The 21,020-nt window shown below is 39.3% G+C and overlaps 1 protein-coding gene across 9 annotated transcripts in view; it reads left to right on the forward strand.

Moving 5' to 3' along the window:
* The first annotated feature begins 424 nt into the window (after positions 1-424).
* The window catches only part of LOC104598063 (ribulose-phosphate 3-epimerase, chloroplastic-like), a 29,897-nt gene continuing 9,301 nt past the window's right edge, over positions 425-21,020 (forward strand). The window contains exons 1-11 of one of the 9 annotated variants that reach the window (XR_735294.3): positions 426-743; positions 1,713-1,827; positions 7,202-7,342; positions 7,473-7,586; positions 8,425-8,503; positions 9,624-9,733; positions 9,814-9,870; positions 10,285-10,354; positions 10,484-10,572; positions 14,189-14,299; positions 14,470-14,587. Coding sequence is in view for 3 of the 9 variants with exons in the window: in XM_010259962.3 (XP_010258264.2) it covers positions 532-743; positions 1,713-1,827; positions 7,202-7,342; positions 7,473-7,586; positions 8,425-8,503; positions 9,624-9,733; positions 9,814-9,870; positions 10,285-10,354; positions 10,484-10,533 (948 nt within the window). In the remaining 6 variants the exon portion in view is untranslated. Of the gene's footprint in view, positions 744-1,712; positions 1,828-7,201; positions 7,343-7,472; positions 7,587-8,424; positions 8,504-9,623; positions 9,734-9,813; positions 9,871-10,284; positions 10,355-10,483; positions 10,573-14,188; positions 14,588-21,020 lie in introns of those variants that run through there. The other 8 variants (XR_735298.3, XR_016084385.1, XR_016084386.1 and 5 more) reach the window with 8 other exon arrangements.

The raw sequence follows: 21,020 nt of genomic DNA on the forward strand, positions 1-21,020 counted from the left end.
CAAATCACCAATGAAGACAGTAAGCCAATCCAACCCGACCCAATCCGATTTTTTTTTTACTTGGTTCGAATTAACCAAATCGGGGTTGATTCACCTTGAGTTCGATCAGCTGACCACATAACATTGGCTACTCTTGTGCATAAGATATTACAGCCACACATCGCGAATATTTCTCCATGAATGAACAACAAAAAAATGTTTCCAATTTTCAACGTGCGGCTATAGTTTTTACTAGCGTCCAATGCTAAGTAAGTAAGCAGTTGATGGGATTTGCTCCTCACAAGCACATCCACCATGCATTGGGAACATCTCCGATGAATTATAATTAATAAGTTTGGGAGATGTTCTCAATGCAAGATAGGATGTGTGTGTGAATTATAATTAATCCGTACTTTCAGTTTTCGCATGATAATGATAAGAGCGGTTTTCATTAGGGTGGTCTAAGAATGGAGAAAGAGAGAGAGAGAAAGAGAGAGTGGAGGTTCATGCGACAAGGGTAATATTGGGTTTTGAAAATATCTTATAAGTCACATGGGTTATATGTGCCGTGATCGTAACAGAGCATTAACGTCGGTAGTCATCTCTTTGAGCTCGACGACTTGTGGGAGAAAGAAGAAGACAGGGAGGAAAATGTCAGCTACGGTTTCGTTGAGCTCGACGACTTCCCAAATCAGTGGCTTTTCTGCTGGCCTAAAGATCCGGAAGTCATCTCTTTCTCCTCCCAACTCACTCACCTCGACCAGGTATCTTTTCTTTTCTCCTTTTTCAGTTTCTTCGTTTTGGTTAGGTGGGTGTTGGACGTTCAGTGGTGTGGAAATTTTGGTGGGATTACTGAAATCCATCTTCTTTGCTTTTCTTTTTCTCCGATGAAAACCGCTGAAAGAAATTTAAGCGGTTCAGTATTAAACTGTTCCGACTGATTAATGGAAGATATAAGAAAATTCTAATTATCTAAGTGGCGAACTTTGGAATTACAAATTTCAAGAATCAATACAAGGTTCTCTCTGTAATAGTGGAAATCTGAATCTTCTGTCGTGGATTTAGGATTTCGGGGTAAATAAGAAATTAAATGATCCATGCATTCGTCAAATATTGATGGGTGGTTCACAAAAATTTTATATTTTCTTTACCACCCAGTGAATTTTTCGTCGAACGGAAATTCGAAGAACACTATGCGAACATAGGAGAGTAGTATCTTGGTGTATAAATGGAAGAATCATGTTTTTGCATATTTTGGTTGTTCAAATTGCACCTTCTTATTTGTATTTGTGCCACTCTGAACTTAATTTATTGACCGTAGCAGGGCTCTAAATATGGACTAAATACTGAGATGTGTTTAATTTTAGTTGATGTCGCAATTCTTGCATTATAAAGAGTACTAACTTGAAAAAAGAAAACTTTTTACTGGGTTTTGATCTGGTTGGTCATTTTTATGAGAAATCCCATACAATATCTTGGCAATTAGATTAATTGTGCATCACTGCTCCATTACTCTGTGATTGGTAGAAGTTCTCCTTTGTAGCTGGTAATTTGATAAAAATGTTACAAACACCATTCCATTATGTACATATAGGGTGTTCAAGAACTAAGTGGAGAGTTAATTATATATGATGTTTGTTGTTAGATGTATGATCTGTTCCTTGATGTGTCCAGTGGGCTATGTAGTATAGTGCTGTTACCAGTATATTTATTTCTTTTTTCCCCAATTACAGGAGGAAGTTTCAAACCACAGTGAAGGCAACAGCACGCATTGATAAGTTCTCAAAGAGTGACATAATTGTTGCTCCATCTATTCTCTCTGCCAATTTTGCAAAGTTGGGTGAACAGGTTTTCTGCTGACTTTGCTTTCAGAGGGGCTGAATGGTAGAACTACTTGAACTTTCAACGAGGATCTGTTTCTTGTTCTATTGCATAAAGTTGACTATTATCTATTTACAATTCATCTATATTTTTCCGCTGGTGCTTGGGATGTTGCAAAGAATATTTAGATTTTATACTGAATTCCAGAACCTGCTTAAAAGATACATTGTAAGTTGTGTAATCAGTCATGCCACCATACTTTTCACAATTTACTACCCTTCTTTAGCATTTGTTTCCTTCAGCCCTTTTAGACTAACTTTTAGGAACCATATGGGGATAAGGCTTTTTTGAGTTGAATTGAGTTTTAGATGTTTGTCCTTGTTATCAGGTTGCAGAATGAGTTAGCTTTAGATTGCTTTTTCATCAATTATAGAATTCATCAGGGTTTTTTTGATCAATAGCAGAAATCTTTATTGAATTCAATTAAGAATAAGTTACAGAAAAGCGGAGGGAGGTAAACTATCTTAACTCCCTCAAAACAAGGAAAAGAAAAGGTACAGAATTAGAAATAAGCCCAAAACAAAGAATCCCTATTCACCCCTTGCTTAGCTAGCCCGTCAGCGAAGGAATTTGGCAGTTCTTTTCACCCAGCTGTACTTTATCTCAACATCCTTTGCCAACCAGTTTAACTTTTTCCTCTCATTGCTGTATTTCCACATTCCTATCTTATCTTCCTTTAACCAATTTACCACTACCTCCGAATCACCTTCAATAATCAGTCTCCTAATATTCAGTTCTCTTGCCCTTTGAATCCCTTCCAAGGCTGCTAAAATCTCAGCCCTAAGAGAGTCACCCTCACCAATCGGGCAGAGAGAAGGGCTAAGGCATTCCCTAGGCAGAACTTGCAATTTCTTTCCATCTTCTCAGCAAATCATCCACAGTAAAGTTTGAAAACATGTCCAGGGATTTCAACCAATGTGCTACCCTTATGTGGATCAACTCTGTTAAGTTCTCAGCATTCCTCTCCTTATCTAATAATAATCTGGAGTTTCTTTCTTCCCACAAAGACCAACACACAGATGCCCTTATACTCCTCCACATTATCCTTCCTCTTTTTACTGGCCAGCTAAAGAAAGATGGAGAGAACACACTCTGTACATTCAAAGGAGGGTTCCAACTACACCCAAAAAGGGATAAAGCCCAATCCCAAACAGCTTTTGCATAATGACAAGATACTAATAAGTGGTACCCATTCTCCCCATCTGCTCTACAAAGAATACACCTGTGCAGGGATAAACAAGTCTTGGGTCTTTTTTTTTTTTTCTGGAGAAGATCACAAGTGTTGATTCTTTCCAGGAAAGATTCCCAACAAAAACTCCCAACCCGAGGAGGGATAAGGTTTGCACTGTATCTCTTTAACAGAGAAAGACATGCCAAGGGAGGTAGGTCGCTGAGTTAGGTTTTTAGAGAAAGAAGCACAAGAGTAAGAGCCTGAAGGGGAGGGGGTCCAAATTCTACAATCTTCCTTTTGGGGGTCCAGAAAAACATTTTCAAGCAAAGCCAAAAGGAACAAAGTGTTTTCTAACTTTGTATCCCTAACCGCCCTTCTCAAGTTCAAATTCCACCCATAACCAGAGGTTGCACCTGAGGGGACTAAAAAAGATGAAATTGGCATATTCTTTAGAGCAGAGAGACAATACAAAGAGGGGAACTGGATCATCAAAGGAGAATCCCCTACCCAAGTTTGTTCCCAGAATTTGATAAGGTTGCCTGAGTTCAAATCATACCTGGTCTATTGGGAGAAAACTGGAAGGTTATGGATGGCTTTCCAAGGAGATGTGCTTGTAGTCCTTGCCATGATTCCGGTATCCCATCCATTGTCCTCCATCCCATGAATGCTAGCCACTATCTTTGCCCACAATTTATCCCTTTCTAAAGGAAATCTCCATAACCACTTCCCCAATAATGCTGAATTCCTTTTCCAGATATTCCCAATCCCCAATCCTCCTTGTTTCTTGCTTCTTGTTACCACCCTATGGTCCCTCCTTTCCTCTCCTGGCTCCCATAGAAAATACCTTATCAACTTTTCCAACCTATTAACTACTTGAGAGGGAATCTTAAACACTGAGAAAAAGTAAATAGGTAGATTGGTTAGGGTTTCCCTAATCAGTGTGATCCTCCCTCATAAGGAGAGATAGTTCTTCTTCTAGGAAGTGAGCCTTTTCTCAAATCTCTCCACCACTAGGTCCCAAAAGCTATCCTTCTTGGGGTTGTCTCCTAGGGGTAAGCCCAAGTAACTCATTGGCCAATCTGAGGTTGTGCATCCCATAATATCTGCACACTCCCTAACTTCCCTTTCCTTCATGTTTACTCCCACTAAACAACTTTTCTCAAAATCCACCTTAAGATTGGACATTTGCTCAAAGAGTTGTATAGCCAGTTTTAGGCTCCATATCCAATTCATACTCCCACCTTCACAGAACAATATTGTATCGTCTGCAAATTGCAAGTGTGTGAGTGGTATCTCCTCCCTTCCTATTCTCCACCCCCTAAAAAATTTCTTGAATCAGCTCTATGAATCAGTCTCCCTAAAACATCTGCTATCAATATGAACAAGAAGGGAGAAAGTGGATCTCCTTGTCTTATCCCTCTGAATGCTGGGAAAAAATCCACCACCGTCACATTTACCAACACTGAGTAATGACAACTCCTCAAACATTCCCTTACCTATTTACACCATCTATCCCCAAAACCAAAGTTACTCATCACTTGTAGCAAGAAAGACCAATCCACCAAGTCATAAGCCTTTTCTAGATCCAGTTTACAAACCACTCCTTTTTTCTTTCATTTTTTTAAGGCCTCTACACTCTCATTTGCAATTAGGATTTGGTCTGAAATATGTCTTTCCTTCACAAAGGCTCCTTGGTTAGGTTCAATTACACTGGGGAGAACTAGCTTAATCCTGAGATAAAACACTTTTGCAATTATTTTGTACAGACTATTGACAAAGCTGATTGGTTTGAAGTCTTTTGGATGTATGGCATCTCTCTTCTTTGGTACCAAAGCAGTGAAGGTGGAATTCAGTCTTGGGTTAATTACCCCCCTCTATGGAACTCTTCAAATACTAATATTAAATCCTTCTCCAAGATTTCCCAACAGTCCTGATAGAATGCCATTGTGAACCCATCTGGACCAAAAGCCTTTCTTCTATCCATTGAAAACACTGCCTCCTTTATTTCCTCAACTTCAAACTTTCTTTCTAACCACTCCATGCGATCTGACCCTAAATCTGGCCACTCCAATCCCTCTAACCACACCCTCTTATTTAGAGGCCTTCTAAATATAGATTTGAAATGGTCTATAAAGGCCCTTGCTATTTCTATCGAATGTGAAATAGTTGATCCCTCAACTTTCAACTTGGATATAAAATTCTTCCTTCTTCTCCCATTTGCCACAGTGTGGAAGAACCTAGTATTGCCATCCCCCTCCTTTAACCATTTGCAACAGGATTTTTGCCTCCAACTAATTTCCTCCTTGTGCAAGTGATCCTCCAATTGTTTCCTCGAGACCCATCTTCGCTCCTTGTTCCCTTCTCCAAAAGAACCTCTCTCTCTTCCTTTAGGTCCAACTCCTCAATCTTCTCAACTAAGATTTGTTTTCTTTCTTCTAGTCTGCCAAACTCCAATAGGTTCCACTCTTTAATCCTAAGTTTCAAGTATTAGAGTTTCTTATGAAATTTCATTCCTTCCCAATCCACTAGGGGGTTACATTGCTCCCACCATTCTTTGACCTTCTTGATAAAGCCCAGATGGTTTAGCCACATGTTCTAAAATCTAAAGGGAGTAGGCCCATCACTCCTTAAAACTTCCTTACAAATCATTATGGGCCAATTATCGGAAGTAAGTCTAGGGAGTGTTCCGGAGTTAATATTCCCCCAATGTTCTTTCCAATCAGTCAAGAAGAGGAACCTATCCAACTTAGATCAAATTGGGTTCGACTAGAGATCGGACTAGGTGAAGTTATTGTGCAAGAGGGGGATCTCTTTAAGCTTCAAAGCTTCCACAAATTGATTAAATTTTCTCATGCTTGTGGTCACCCTTTGCCTAGGGTTATTGGTTTCTTCTGAGAACCTCATCATATTAAAATCCCCTCCCACACACCATGGTCCTTCCCATAAGCCTATGATATCTCCCAGTTCTTCTCACATCTTCTTTCTCTTCCTGTAATCATTGGGGCCATATACATTGGTTAGCACCCATTCAAACCCATCCTCCACCTGCCTAAATTTCAGAGAGACTGAATAGTTGCCTACTAATTCCTCAACCCCCTCCTGTACATCTTCTTTCCACAAGGTCACTATCCTTCCAGAAGCCCCCCAAGAAGGAGCAACCACCCAATTAAGCCCCCTATCTCTCCAAACACTTCTTACCCATCTCCTATCAAATTCCATTCGTTTGGACTCCTGAATTAATACCACATCTGGATTGGCCTTCCTTACTTCTTTAATTGTTGCTCTTTTTTCTTGCACTCCCCAGTCCCTTGACATTCCAACTTAATAATTGCATTTCAAACTCTTCGTATGACCCTTCCTTCATTTAGAAACTACTTGATCCCCTTCCTCCTTTCCCCTTTCATTAACAAAGCTCTTGTCACCCTCTACATCTCTCTTCAGCCTCTCAACTTCGCTTAACTTCCTTTTCTTGATCTTACTTTCCTCCTTCCTTTTTGTGTAAGAAAACTTTAAGGTCATTCGGATTCTGCAATTTACATCCCAACTTACCCACAAATTCTGCTATGGAGTCATCTGAACTGGGATTACCTTGCTCTCTCCCCCTGCTCACCTCTTTATTTTTTCCCCCTGCCTCCTTACCACTTCATTCTCTTGCCCCATGTGCATCCTCTCTTTGTAAATGATTTTTTTTTCATATTCCCCCATTATTTTGTCAATAATCTCCCAGATTTTTTTTTTTTTATTTTTGTCCCTCTCCCCCTCTGCTTCCCTCCTACCTACCTCCCCCTGCAGATTCCTTGTGCATTCAATTTTAGTGGCTGCAATGTCATGGGCTTTCGACTCTTGTTGGAAGGGAAATGAATCTGGAACAAGAGACATTAAACACTCATCAGTATCAAAACCAGAAATGACAAGGTTACCTGGGAGCGGCTGAGGATTGGAAGAAAAGGACGAGGATGGTCCTTCAGCTGTCTTTCCCTGTTTTTTAGATGCTGACAAATTGTATGGGAAATCATTTCATATATTTCATTTGTTCTTTGATCAAATAATTATGATACTCTCACATTTTCTGTTGTATGATCTTTACAGCTCCCCTTCTATACTAGAAGCTTCTTAAGAAAAGAGAGGTTGCCCATGGGTGGTAATTTTTTTTTTCTCATTTTAACCTAGGTGAAAGCAGTGGAGTTGGCAGGATGTGATTGGATTCATGTTGATGTAATGGATGGTCGTTTTGTGCCAAATATCACTATTGGACCTCTTGTAGTTGATGCATTGCGTCCAGTGACAGATCTTCCATTGGATGTTCATTTGGTAATTTTTTTTTGGTTCCTTAACTATTTGGTGCATGGAGTAAATCTAATTTTTTTTAATGTGTTGTGTGGGTAAGTCATCTTTATTGGTGGAGATTGATAAATGCTAATATGAAAGAAAATTCTTGTAGATGATTGTGGAACCAGAGCAGCGGATACCAGATTTTATCAAGGCTGGTGCAGACATTGTCAGTGTTCACTGTGAACAATCTTCTACCATTCATTTGCATCGGACACTTAATCAAGTAAGAGTGTAAGACTTATCTCTGAAATTCGTGATCAAATGGAAATGAATAGATACCACATTGTTTGCACTAGGAAGATGAGAGAAAATTTCTATTTTCCTTCTTTTTTGGATTAAAGAAAATAAAGTAGTATTTACCTAATTGAAAGATGAATTTTTCTTCCCTTCATGCCATAGCGTGCAGACTTCTCTCCTTTGAATTGAACCATGTTTGTTTGGTTATTGGGCCAACATTTAGGTGCTTTAGAGCACAAAAGTGACACAAATAGGACGATCATATTATTTATAACCTTGAGCATATAAGAATTTTTTCAGGTTCTTAAACTGATTTTTGTTTTTATAAATATCAACTCTAATCCTATGGATAGTGACTTAATATAGCACTGTTGACATGTTATTTTATGCCATTAGCTGTTCAATGATCAGGTTAATCATATGATATGTTTTACTAATGCCATTATTCTTCATGAATCTCTTATTACTTGATGCTGTAAAGATCTGTAGTGTTTTAAGATGTTGCATGGATCTCATGTGGGTATCTTTATGTTTCTTAACTAATATTGATGACAGTGACATGACAAATTTTAACTATGTTTCCTAGTTAGATGTTTCCATCTGGTTGGTCTATTCCTATTTCCTAATGGAACAATGACACAAGTGTTCCAACTGATTTTGAACCCGTGACCTTCTTCTCAGCCATAGAAACTCTATATGACTTGGACTATTTGCAGAAGAGAGACATGCACTTGTGTTGGGGGGGAGGGGGGAGTGTTAATAACTTTTGTTTCTTAGTGTATTACATTATCCTTGACAACCATATACTGGTTCTTATTATTTAGGTTAAAAGTTTGGGAGCTAGAGCCGGAGTAGTTCTAAATCCAGCTACCTCACTATCTGCCGTAGAATATGTACTTGATGGTAAGATTTCTTTCTTTAGCACCTTCAATAACCCTTCAATGATTTTAAGTATTACTGTTGACTCATAATGTAATCTTGTTACAATTTATTTCATAAACTTCTATGAAGCATGGACTTTCTATTTCATAAACTTGTGATGGTTGATTTTTGCCAAAACAGTGGAAAACACACTCATATAGAGTTTTTGAAATGGCAATAAAAGATTTAGTAAGATAGCATGAAATATTTCTTGAGAGAACTGCACCAGTGGGGCAATGAAATGCTAATGGGAAAAGTAGAAGCAAGACTACAGAAATTTGGAAGCCCATGGGAGAAAGGAGTTAAAAATGATGTTGGATACAGGACTAACTCATAATGATATTGGTAGATTCATTGTTGAATCTATTAAATGATGAAGTATGAGGGGGGAGATAGTGAAATCATTATCATCATCTAAGCCCTATCCCAAGTTCCCAACTATATGGGGTCATCTACATGAATCCCGTTTCACCATTCCATTCTCTTTTACGCCATATCCATTGTTAAATTATGAGCACTTAAACCATTTCTTACTACTTCCACCCATGTCCTTTTTGTTCTTCCCCTAGCCCTTCTAGCCCCTTCAATTTTCAACAGATTATTTCTTCTTACAGGTGCTGTAGATGGCCTTCTATGCACACGATCAAACCACCTTAGTCTATTTATTTATTTTTTATTTTTTTGATAATTGACCATCTTAGTCTACTTTCATCACAGAATGATTTCTTTTCTAAACCTATCCCTTCTAGTTTTTTCATTCATCCATCTCAGCATACACATTTCTGCCACACTCATTTTTCGGACTTGTAGTTTCTTGATTGCCCAACACTCTGATCCATACAGCATTGCTGCTCTTACAACTGTTTTATAGAATTTTCCTTTTAATTTGAGTGGTATTCACCTATCATATAAGACTCCAGATGCACCTCTGAGGTGATGGTGAAATAGTTAGGACTTTTGCTTCTAATGGTTTTTTATATTATAAAAAAGAAAATTGTCAATGGATAGCCTGATGTAATGATGTTCTGAATAGATGGTTATTTGAGGTTTGTTAAGCCAATAGACATGAAATTGACCATTTTTTTTCTTTGAACATGGACAGTGGTTGATCTGGTGTTGATCATGTCAGTAAACCCTGGATTTGGTGGGCAGAGCTTTATTGAAGGTCAAGTCAAGAAAATATCTGACTTGAGGAGATTGTGTGCTGAGAGGGTAAGTAACAAGGAAGATGAGTTTCTCCTTCGGTGAACTTATTGACAGAATGACATTTTAGCACTTTTTTACCTTTTCAGGGTGTGAACCCATGGATCGAAGTTGATGGTGGCGTTGGCCCCACAAATGCCTATAAGGTGATCCATCCATTAAAAACTCTGTGGTCTCCAGTGTGGTTTTTCTTTAGTGGAAGATTTGCCCTGAATAGAACAATGTAATCTTTCTTTAGAGAAATGGGAATAACTGCATTGCATTAGTGCAGTGACTGATATGCTGCTTGACAAGTTTGGCAGCCATGAGGTAACATGTTCATGTCCAACCAACCCTCCAAAAGGAAAAATGAGACCCCAAATTTTTAGGATAAGACTCTAATTTTGATGTTCAAATTATCCAATTATATCACCAGACATTGGTATCATCTTGTTAGGCTCTAAGAGGCAGCAGATCTAACATCTTTTTCCATATCTTATGCTCAGATGCTATTGTATCTAGGTTACATGTTTTGAGATATTATGTACCATGAATCCATGATCCCTGCTCAATTCTGGCAGGTTATTGAAGCTGGAGCAAATGCATTGGTTGCTGGTTCTGCTGTTTTTGGTGCTAAAGATTATGCTGAAGGTGTATATCTATTGTTCCTTGTACAAACATTCCATAGAAACACATTTTTCCCTCTTTCCTACTTATGATTATCATAATCAGAGGTGTGCATGTCCATGTGCATACTAAAATGTTGTTACTGTCATGCAGCTATAAGAGGGATCAAGACCAGCAAGAAGCCACTAGATGTTGCAGCATAAAGTATGTGAACTGCTCCAAAAAATTGTGCCCCATTCAAGGTTAGTTTTTCATTCTTCACTCCCACATGTGTTTCCTTGTTAATGTGTGCAAATAACTAAATAGAGTTTATGAATTAAGGCTCTAAGTTCGAAATATGACATTATTATCATGTTATTCACATGCACTATGAACTTAGAAGAGTGATAAAAAAGAAAGTAAAAGCTCTATAATACTCTGTTGTATTCTTAGAGAGAGAAACTGCTGGTTTGGACACATGGCTGTATGAAAACTATATGTTGCTTATGACTGTTTATATTATTTAAATAAGATGTTCTTGTTTGATTAGATGTATCATGCCAAAAAGAAAGAAGAAAAGGTTTCAGCTCAGAAAGAGAGAAGAGAATGGGAGAAGCTTAGAATTAGGTCTGACCACCCTTTCCATTAGATTATATACTTATAAATAAAAGAGGGTACAAAGACAAGTCTGCCCTTAGTAAGTTGGTTACTTGTGAGAACTTAAAAACACTCTTAACTTAAAACATAAACTAATAGGCCTAAGGCCCAATAACTCCCTAACTATGCTATAAATAAAAAACATGTTATATCAGCCCAAAACTCAACACTCCCCCTCAAGTTGGGAATAAATGTCACACATTCCCAACTTGCGTAAATCATGTTCCAGCTTGTTTTTTGCAACTCCTTTTGTAAGAACATCAGCTAGCTGCAAGTCAGATGCAACATATGGCAAGCAAACTTCTCCGGATGTCACCATTTCCCTTATAAAGTCTCTATCCACTTCTATATGCTTCGTCCTATCATGCTAAACTGGGTTGTGGGCAATGTTAATTGCTGCCTGATTGTCACAATATACCATGATAGGTTCTTTGGCCTCAACTCCAATCTCCCCTAACAAGGAATGGATCCAAAGGAGCTCTAAAACACCATGTGCCATGGTTCTATGTTCAACTTCTGCACTTGACCTTGCCATAACTATCTGTTTCTTACTCTTCCATTAAACTAAATTACCTCCAACAAGAGTACAAACTCCTGATGTAGATCTCCTATCATCTAAACATCCTGCCTAATCAGCATCTGTGTAAGCCTCTAACTTCAACTGTCCATGGTCAACGCATATTCCTCTACCTAGGTGTCCCTTCAAATAGGAAACTATCTTGTCAATAGCCTCCCAATGTTGAACTCATGGGGCATGCATGTATTGGCTCACTACACTCACTGCATAAGAGATATCTGGTCGTGTCATACATAGGTATAGCAACCGCCCCACTAACCTCTGATATATCTTCCAACATCCTTCACTAGTTCACCTTCTGAAGCATTTATCTTGTGTGGATACATAATTTGTAGTGGCATGTAAACTACCTGTGTGTGCAGACGAGGTAGAATGACTACCCCCTGATCCACCTATACCTTGTTGTGCACCTGATAATGAGTTGGAACTGGTTGTATCCTTTTGATTCAGAAATTGTCCATATCTCTCTAATTTGTCCCTCATTGCAACTACTGCCACAAACTCTAGAGAGGCTATAGTAGGTGGCCCTAATAAATCACTAGTCACTTCCATATTCACATTTCCCTTCCTATTTCTGAGTCGGCTCGGTACAAGGTGTGGGTAAAGTTTCCAGTAGGTATCTCTAGTATGTTTGGGTTTCTTACAATAGTCATAGATCAAATCCCTTTTGTCCTCCTTCCTCGATTCATTTTCACCCTTGTCCCCTCTCAGCTTAGGCTTCACTGTGCTAGCCATAGCTAACTACTCAAGGCTTGTGTTCCTCATCATCACATTCCTCCTACTCTCCTCTCAAGACACAAAGGCATATGCCTGAGAGAGAGTTACACCGTCTCGGGAAAGAATATGTTGTCGTGCAATATCATACTCAGGGTTAAGTCTAGCTAAAAACTCGAAAACCCTATTCTTCTCTACCAGCTTTTAATAAGTTGTTGCATCTTTTCTACTTTCCCAAACCACAGTCTGCAAATGATCTATCTCCTGCCATAAGGTTTCGAGGGCTGGAAAATAAATAGCAGCAGACTTATCTCCCTGCCTAGTAGTAATCACCTGGTTTCTCAATTGGTAGGCTCTAGCAACATTCTCATTTTGTGAATAGGTTTTTGTTACTCCATCCCAAATCTCCTTAGTTGTGTTAGCCCATAAAAAGTTCTTACTTGTATGGGGCAACATGGAATTACACGGCCAAGTCATCACCATGTAGTTCTCCTGTACCCATCGGGAATGGTTAGTTTTAGGTTTCTTTTCCTCACTGGTGACATAACCCAATTTCCCACGAGCAACAATGGCCATCTTTGTAGATTGTGACCATTCTAAGTAGTTTGTACCATCCAACTTGATTGTAGTGACGGTTCTGGCCCCGAAGAGGTCTCCAACACTTCCTCCCCCAGATCTCATTTCTCCTGTAAATTTGTTTTCAACTCTACAGCCCTCCATAACTCCCATAATAGATAATGAAATCAATTTGAGATGAAAATAAAGGTATTTATCTCCTTTAGAAACCTCAAACACCCTCCCGGAACCCTAGAAGCCCCTCCCTCCAAAGATTCCTTTTTCCGTGGGAACATGAGAAGAGAGAGAAGAGGATGTCACTCCCTCCAAGTTGAAAATTACACCTACATTAATTCAGATAATGCAAGAAAAAAAGAGAAGAGAGAAAGAGAAAGAAGAAAAGAAGTTTCAGCAATAGGTTGTGGAAGAAGAAAAGAAGGGAAGAGAGAAAAGAAGAATTCGAACCTCTCTCTCTAGCCCCCTTTCATCACTTTTATTAATAATTCTGTCTGAATACAACTACTTGGATGCCCTTAATGGGGTGGCCAGAATTAAAGAAAATAAAAGAAGGCCCATAACTAAGAAACATAACTTTTAAACACTACTTAAAAGAAATAAAGAAAACTAGGGCCCATTCGGCCCATTCTCACTACATTCCATTAGCTTGTTATTAATTGATACTTATGAATATGGGAGTCAAAGAAAAAGGAACACAGTTAGACATGATAATTCCACAACTCTTTGCAAACAGCTGCTCATCATGTTCTATGAGGGTTCAAGTTTTTTTTTTTTTTGGTGAGATCATGGATATTAATAGATGGTCACTTACAGAAGGACCATCTATTGCACCAATAAGAAGTGATCTGTTACAAGTTGAAGAGGCTGAAAGAGCTAGTGGCAGACCCAAGGACATGGGCTGAAGAAGTAAGAAATTATTTAAGGACAAATAATTTTAGAATGGATATGGCGCTAAACAGAATGGAATGGCAAAATAAGATTCATGTAGCTGACCCTCTATGGTTGGGAAGGCTTAGATGATGATGATGGATATCAACAGTCTGTGTTACCCTCTTGGATGATGTTATTTAAATTTTGTATTTCTGAGGTTCTGGAGATAATTTGGTGTGGGAATGGGCATAAAGAGTGGAAAATCCTACTTTGTACTGAATAGGAGCAAATAATGGTAGTATGGGTTCCACTCGCTCATATATGTGTTTTTGTCCTCCTCTTGATGGTCCAAATCCAGCAGATTAATCCCATATTCTATTTATCTACATTGCTTTTTTAGAAATTGTAAGCATAAGCGTAGTTCTGTATTGTACTGCAGGTAAAGTCCTTTCTGACTGGCCATTCCATCTAATGTATATAATTCTCAGTGTTTGCAGATCAATGTAGATATTATGCCACAGAAGGCTGAACAGAGCAGCATCTACTAGCTGGTGTCAGTTGTCCTCTTTCCCTCTAATTACTTTGGCTCTGAGAAATGGGTTTGAACTGCACTCTTCTAGTTCAATTTGTGCAGTCTTCCAAAAAATAAAAAAAATTAAAAGTCTGCAGTAGTGACAGTTCACCTTGCCAATGAGTTTAGGCAACATATCTCATATCTTGTATAGGAAATTAATTTTTGAAATAAGTTGTTTGCTTTTCTTTTTTGCAGGTAATTTTTGCCATTTCTTCACTCTTTACTCCTTGTATTTGTCCATTGATCTCTCTCTCTCTCTCTCTCATAAATTAGTTAACCTTACCAAACTGAATTTATAATTATGATTCTTTTCTTTTTGTTTTCTGATGATGATTGAATGAAATACGAGGGCGATTGAGAAGATTAGGAAAGCCATGGGAAGAATGAAAAATCACTGGAAAAGATAAAGATGGACATCTAGATCTGTTAAGAAAATTCAATGGATGTTTTCTGTGAAAAGTAAATTTCAATGCATAGCAAGTTATTAGGTGGTGTCTATTGGGGTAGACTAATAAATATGTGTGTATGTTAGTATATTAAGGAACATAAAATAAATAAAAAATAATTAATTCCAAATTATGATTTAAAACCTTGTATGTAGCATTGTAGCTTAAAACACTAAATATTAGTGGTTAAAAAGTGTATTAACATATGAATTTGGATTTGGTGTGGGTTTTGATCAAGTCAACATAACATTTCTAAGAACCAGGAGCCTAAAAAGTAATAACTGGGGTGTCAATGAGTGGTTTTGGGTTGGACTCCGTCCAAATCAAAATCAATTTAGACAGATTGAGCGGACCAAAAAGATATATTGAATTGGACCAGTCCAGATTTAATGGTCCAAGGTGTGAGCTTAGGAGCTGTATTCGAAGTAGTAGAGAAGAGAAGAAGACTTCTGAAATGCTGCGAATGTTGAACTGAATAGCTCAGTCGACAATACTGTTATTTATATTTGAATGTAGTACAATGATACAAGGAATTACTGGAATGCCCCTGATTAGTGATGGGACACCTAGACAACTTAAAAACATTAAACAAACTTAAGCCCATTAGCACAGGCCCAGTACAGGATAACTTAAATTTAAGTATATGCTAATAAGAACTCTTATCAGCCGAACACTCGTACATAGAGAGACTTCAATCCAACACTCCCCCTCAAGCTAAGCATGGATATCAACATGTTTAGCTTGCCAAGTATGTCCCTAAACTTTGCTATTGCCAGCCCTTTAGTCAATACATCTGCAATTTGCATCTCAGATGGAGTATAAGGCACATAGAGTTTACCCGAGACAATTCTCTCTCTAACAAAGTGTCGATCAATCTCAATATGTTTTATCCTGTCATGCTACACGGGATTGTTGGCAATGTTGATGGCAGCTTTATTGTCACAATACAACCTGAGAGGACCTTCAGCCTTAATGCCAAGCTCATTAAGAAGAGTTCTGAGCCATAAGAGTTCAGCAACCCCGTGGGCCATAACTCGATATTCTGCTTCTGCACTTGATCTAGCCACTACATTCTGCTTCTTACTGTGCCATGTGACCAGGTTTCCTCCCACAAATGTATAGTAACCTGAGGTTGATTTTCTGTCTCCAACAGACCCAGCCCAATCTGCATCAGTGTAGACTTCAATTTCAAGTCTACTATTTTTCCTGAATAGAATTCCCTTCCCTGGGCAAGTCTTCAAGTACCTGAGAATTCTTTCAACTGCTCTCATGTGAGGGATCTTTGGTGAGTGCATGAATTGATTGACAACATGCACTGCATAGGCAATATCTGGCTGAGTAAGGGATAAGTATATCAGCTTTCCTACCAATTTTTGGTATCTTTCTCTATCACAGTAGTCCTTACCCATTGATTCTTGTAGGCCATTGTTCTATTCTATCGGAGTGTCTGTTGGCCTGCATCTCATCATGCCTGTTTTCTCTAGGAGATCTAGCATATATTTCCGCTGACATATGTAGATTCCTTCTCTTGATCTAGCAACTTCAATCCCAAGAAAATATCTCAGATTTCCCAAGTCTTTGATCTCAAATTCTGAAGCTAGGAACTCCTTCAATCTTTTTATCTCTTCCAAGTCATTCCCGGTAATCACCATATCATCCACATAAACAATGAGTGTTGTAAGCTTGATATCCTGTCTTCTTGTAAACAATGTATGATCTGCACCACTCTGAGTGTACCCCACTTTCTTCATGGCCATACAAAGTCTCTCGAACCATGCCCGGGGAGACTGCTTCAAACCATATAATGCTTTCCTTAGTTTATACACCTTCTTGCCAACATCATACCTTGGTAGAGGTTCCATGAATACCTCTTCATGAAGATCACCATTTAGGAAGACATTCTTCACATCCAGCTAATGAAGTTCCCATGAGAAATTTGCTGCTAGTGACAATAGAACCCGGATTGTGTTGAGCTTTGCTACTGGGGCAAAGGTTTCTTTGTAGTCAATTCCTTCATTTTGAGTAAATCCCTTTGCTGCAAGTCTGGCCTTATACCTCTCGATTGACCCATACTCCCTATGCATTTTTGTAAATACCCACTTGCACCCAACAGTGCCCTTCCCCTCTAGCAGGTCCACTAATTCCCAAGTTCTTGCTTTCATTAGGGCTTTCATCTCTTCATTCATATCTTCTTTCCACCTTGGATCAGATGTTGCCTCTGAGTGCCTAGAAGGAACACGTACAGAGGAAAGAGCAGACACAAAGGAGTGATAGGTAGGAGATAAATGTGAGTAAGAAACAAAATTAGCTATGGGATGTCGGGTGGTACAAGAACGGACAGGCTTACGAAGAACAACAGGAAGATCCAAATCCGAAGTATGTGAGTCAGAATTACCTTGAATTGCAGAGACAGATTGATCTGAGTCCAACTGGTTGCAATCATGAGGTTGAGAGCCATTTTTTCTTCTATTGTATGTAAGTATCTCCTTCTGTTGCCTACTGGAATCTTCAGGAGCATTTGTTGCACCAGGAGGAGTAACTGGCACATTTGGAGCCTTACTAGGTTGACCCGAAATGTTACAGCTAGGAGTAGTGGAAGATGATGGAAGACCTGAGTTAGATAGGGGAACAAAAAATGATGGAGAATGAGAATCCTCTTCTAATCTACTAGTCTCCCCTTGAAGAGGATTCTGAGAAGACTGGAAATAGGATTGAGGCTTAAAAAAGACTACATCTCTGGTGACATACTTTTTCTTGGAGACATGATCATAACACTTGTACCCCTTTTGTATAGGAGAATACCCAAAAAATATTCCCTTTGTAGCCTTGGGTTCCAGTTTGGTTTTCTTTAGATCCTTCACATGTATGAAACATATACAACTAAAAACCCGTGAGGGAAGAGGAAATTCTGGAAGAGTGAAACACAAAACAGAGAAAGGGGTCTTCATACCCAATACCTTAGATGGCATCTGATTTATCAGGTATGATGTAGTGAGTACAGTTTGAGACCAGTATTGCTTGGGCACTTTGTGCTGAAATAGTGGGGTTCGAGCTGTCTCTAATAGATGTCTGTTCTTGCGCTCAACAACTCCATTTTGCTGAGGGGTATTAGCACAGGATGATTGGTGTAACATGCTAGCATCTTCCATGAATGAGTTTAGGGATTTTTCCAAGTATTTAGCAGCATTGTTTGACTAGAATTGCTTAATCTTCTTATCAAATTGTGTTTCAATCATCTTGCAAAAAACCATAGTTATCTGTGATACTTCATCTCGCCCTTTTAATAGATAAATCCATGTGCACCGAGAATAATGGTCAATAAAACTGATAAAGTAACAGAAGCCATCAATGAAAACAATGGGTGAAGGTCCCCAAACATCAGAATGAACCAAATAAAAAAGAGCTCAAATTTCATTACTGGAAGTTGGATACACTGTTCTACATTGTTTTGACATTTGACACACATCACAAATTAAACTCTAACTTGGAATGCCCTTAAACAATTCGGGAAACAACATTGCTAATGAAGAGAAAGACACATAACCTAGCCTAGCATGCCACAGGTGCAGCCTAGTTATTGACTCCATACTTTCTGGACTAGTAGTAGCAGAAGCTTGTAGGGCTGAGCCGATGTCCGCATCAAAATAGTAGAGGCCTCCATACTCATGACCACTCCCAATCGTTCTCCTCGTCAATCTGTCCTGGAAGACACAATGAGTAGGGAAAAAAGTTATACTACAGTTCAAATTTTTTGTAAGCTTTGAAACAGACAAAAGATTTGAGGTAAGACTAGGAACATGTAAGACTGATTTAAGAGAGAGGTCATTGCTTAGGTCAACCACCCCCTTTCCAGAGATGGTGGAAAAAGACTCATCAACCACTCTCATCTTATCCTGGCCAGACAACAAATGATATAAAGAGAATAAGGAGGACATATGTGTCATATGGTCAATTGCTCCGGAATCAATCACCCAAGAAGTGGAATCAATGGAGCTAGTTACACTAAAGGCAGAGACTGTACCTGATCTGGCAAGAGAGGTGGAAGCAAAAGAATTGATTTTTAGACGGGTTAATGCTCGGTTGAGAACCTCTACCTCACTAGCCGTGAAGCCCAAAATACCAGTTCCAGAGGAGTCAGCAACCTGCCCTATGGAGGAAGAAGACACTGTTGGAGTACTTTGTGAGTTGTCACCACTGTTGTTGTTGGTGGAAAGATTCCCACTTGCCGTATGACCCTTATGTTGTCTCTTGTCCTTTCTCAATGCAGCTAGCTTCAGATGAGGATACATGACCCAACATTTTTCTTTTGTATGTTTCTCACCACCATAGTGGGTGCACTTGAGGGACTTCTTGTCTGGATATCTGTTTCCCTTAGTGGAGACTAGGGCTGAATGTTCTCCAGATAGTTCAGTTGACTATGTCTGAGAGTCAACTTACATCTCCTTTCTCCTGACTTCTTCATTTCTCACCAGGTAATAGACATGGTGTAGCTCCGGCAATTCATCTCTCCATAGAATTTGTGACCTTATACCACTGGGTCTAGGCCAGCCTGAAACTTGAAGGTTCTGCTCTCTTCAATTTGCTTATCATGTCTCTCCTTGTCCCTGGCATTTTCGCAATCCAATATCAAGTGATGATCAAGCTCTTCCCAAAGGCCTTCCAGAGTTGCAAAGTATGTTGCAACCGCCATATCTCCTTGCCTTAGAGCTGCAATGTCTTAGTTCAATCTGTAGATTTTAGCATTGTTCTTCTTCTGGCCGTAGGTCTTAGATACCTTTTCCCAAATCTTAGCAGCTATAGGGAAATGATGAACAGTTTTGGCAACCTGAGGAGTCATGGAGGCCAGCAACCAAGACATGACTGTGGCATTTTCCTTGCGCCACATGGCATGCTCAGGACTGCCGACTTCAGGTTCCTTCTTGTCCCCATCTAAATAGCCTATGATATCACGGGAAGTAATGAAAAGCCTTGCTGAGACAGACCACTCTCTGAAGTTATACTCATCTAGTAGCACACTTGTAATCTGCAAGCTGTGCAGATTAGGGTTTTCCAGGTTTGAAGACCTTGCGGCAGGTCTGTTATCTCTAGAGGAAACTTCTCCAGATAGCGAGGACATCCTGACTTCAGTCCTAGAGTAGATGGCTCTGTTTAGAGCCGGCCGAAGTGTTCACAGTGCTGGACAATCAGGTGCTAGTAGCTCGCTAGGTAGACTTCACTTGGGCTGAAGCAGTTCGGGTACAACAGCAAGTGAGAGGTTTTGGGCTGATAACCGACCTGAAAGTAGGGCTCTTTACCACTGTGTTGTTCAAGTCTTGCTGGAGCTTCGAAGCTGCAACTGTAGAAGAAGCTCTCCCCCTTTCGGCTAGTGTTAGGACTGCTGAAATCAGTCCTCAACTAGGTCCGTCCTATACATACCTCTCTTAGTAGCCAAATAGCTACTATTTGCTGGAAATAACCTAGTAGGACATCTGCTTCTAGGTCTTACTTCCCTTGATCCCTACAACCAAGGGAAACCCGAACTTGCTTTGTTCTCTTACAACCCTAGGTTTTCACTGCAGCAACCTAGAAAAAGAAGAAAGAAGATGAAAAGACAGCAAGAGAAGAGAGAGTGCGATGGCTGAAACTAGGGAGAAGCTAATGCTCTGATACCATGTGAGCTTAGGAGCTGTATTCGAAGTAGTAGAGAAGAGAAGAAGACTTCTGAAATGTTGTGAATGTCGAACTGAATAGCTCAGTCGACAATACTGTTATTTATATTAGAATGTAGTACAATGATACAAGGAATTACTGGAATGCCCCAGATTAGTGATGGGACACCTAGACAACTTAAAAACATTAAACATGCTTAGGCCCAATACAGGATAACTTAAACTTAAGTATAGGCTAATAAGAACTCTTATAAGCCGAACACTCGTACATAGAGAGACTTCAATCCAACACAAAGTATTTATTGGATTGGATTGGACATGGTCCATCCATAATGGATTTATACTGGATTGGGTCAACTGAACTAATATCCGGTCAACCGATAGAAGATGAGAATACAGGTGACAATGGACCATGTTTGGGTTGGAACTCAATGTTTTCAAAACTGGCCTAGATTGGATGGTCGGACCATAAAAATTGGGAATTGGTCACCTGATCGGTTCCGTTTTACCCCATAACTGTCTCTTGGCCAAAAATTGTTGACTTGGTTAGCAAACCGTTGACCCAAGTGGTCCGCTCAACGATTTTTGGCCATTTTTTAGTTTTTTTATTTTTGTCAGGATGGGTTGTCTGTTCGGTTTGAACGACAAAACT

Source organism: Nelumbo nucifera, chromosome 3 (assembly GCF_055504915.1).
Source record: "Nelumbo nucifera cultivar China Antique chromosome 3, China Antique-T2T, whole genome shotgun sequence".
NCBI lineage: Eukaryota > Viridiplantae > Streptophyta > Magnoliopsida > Proteales > Nelumbonaceae > Nelumbo > Nelumbo nucifera.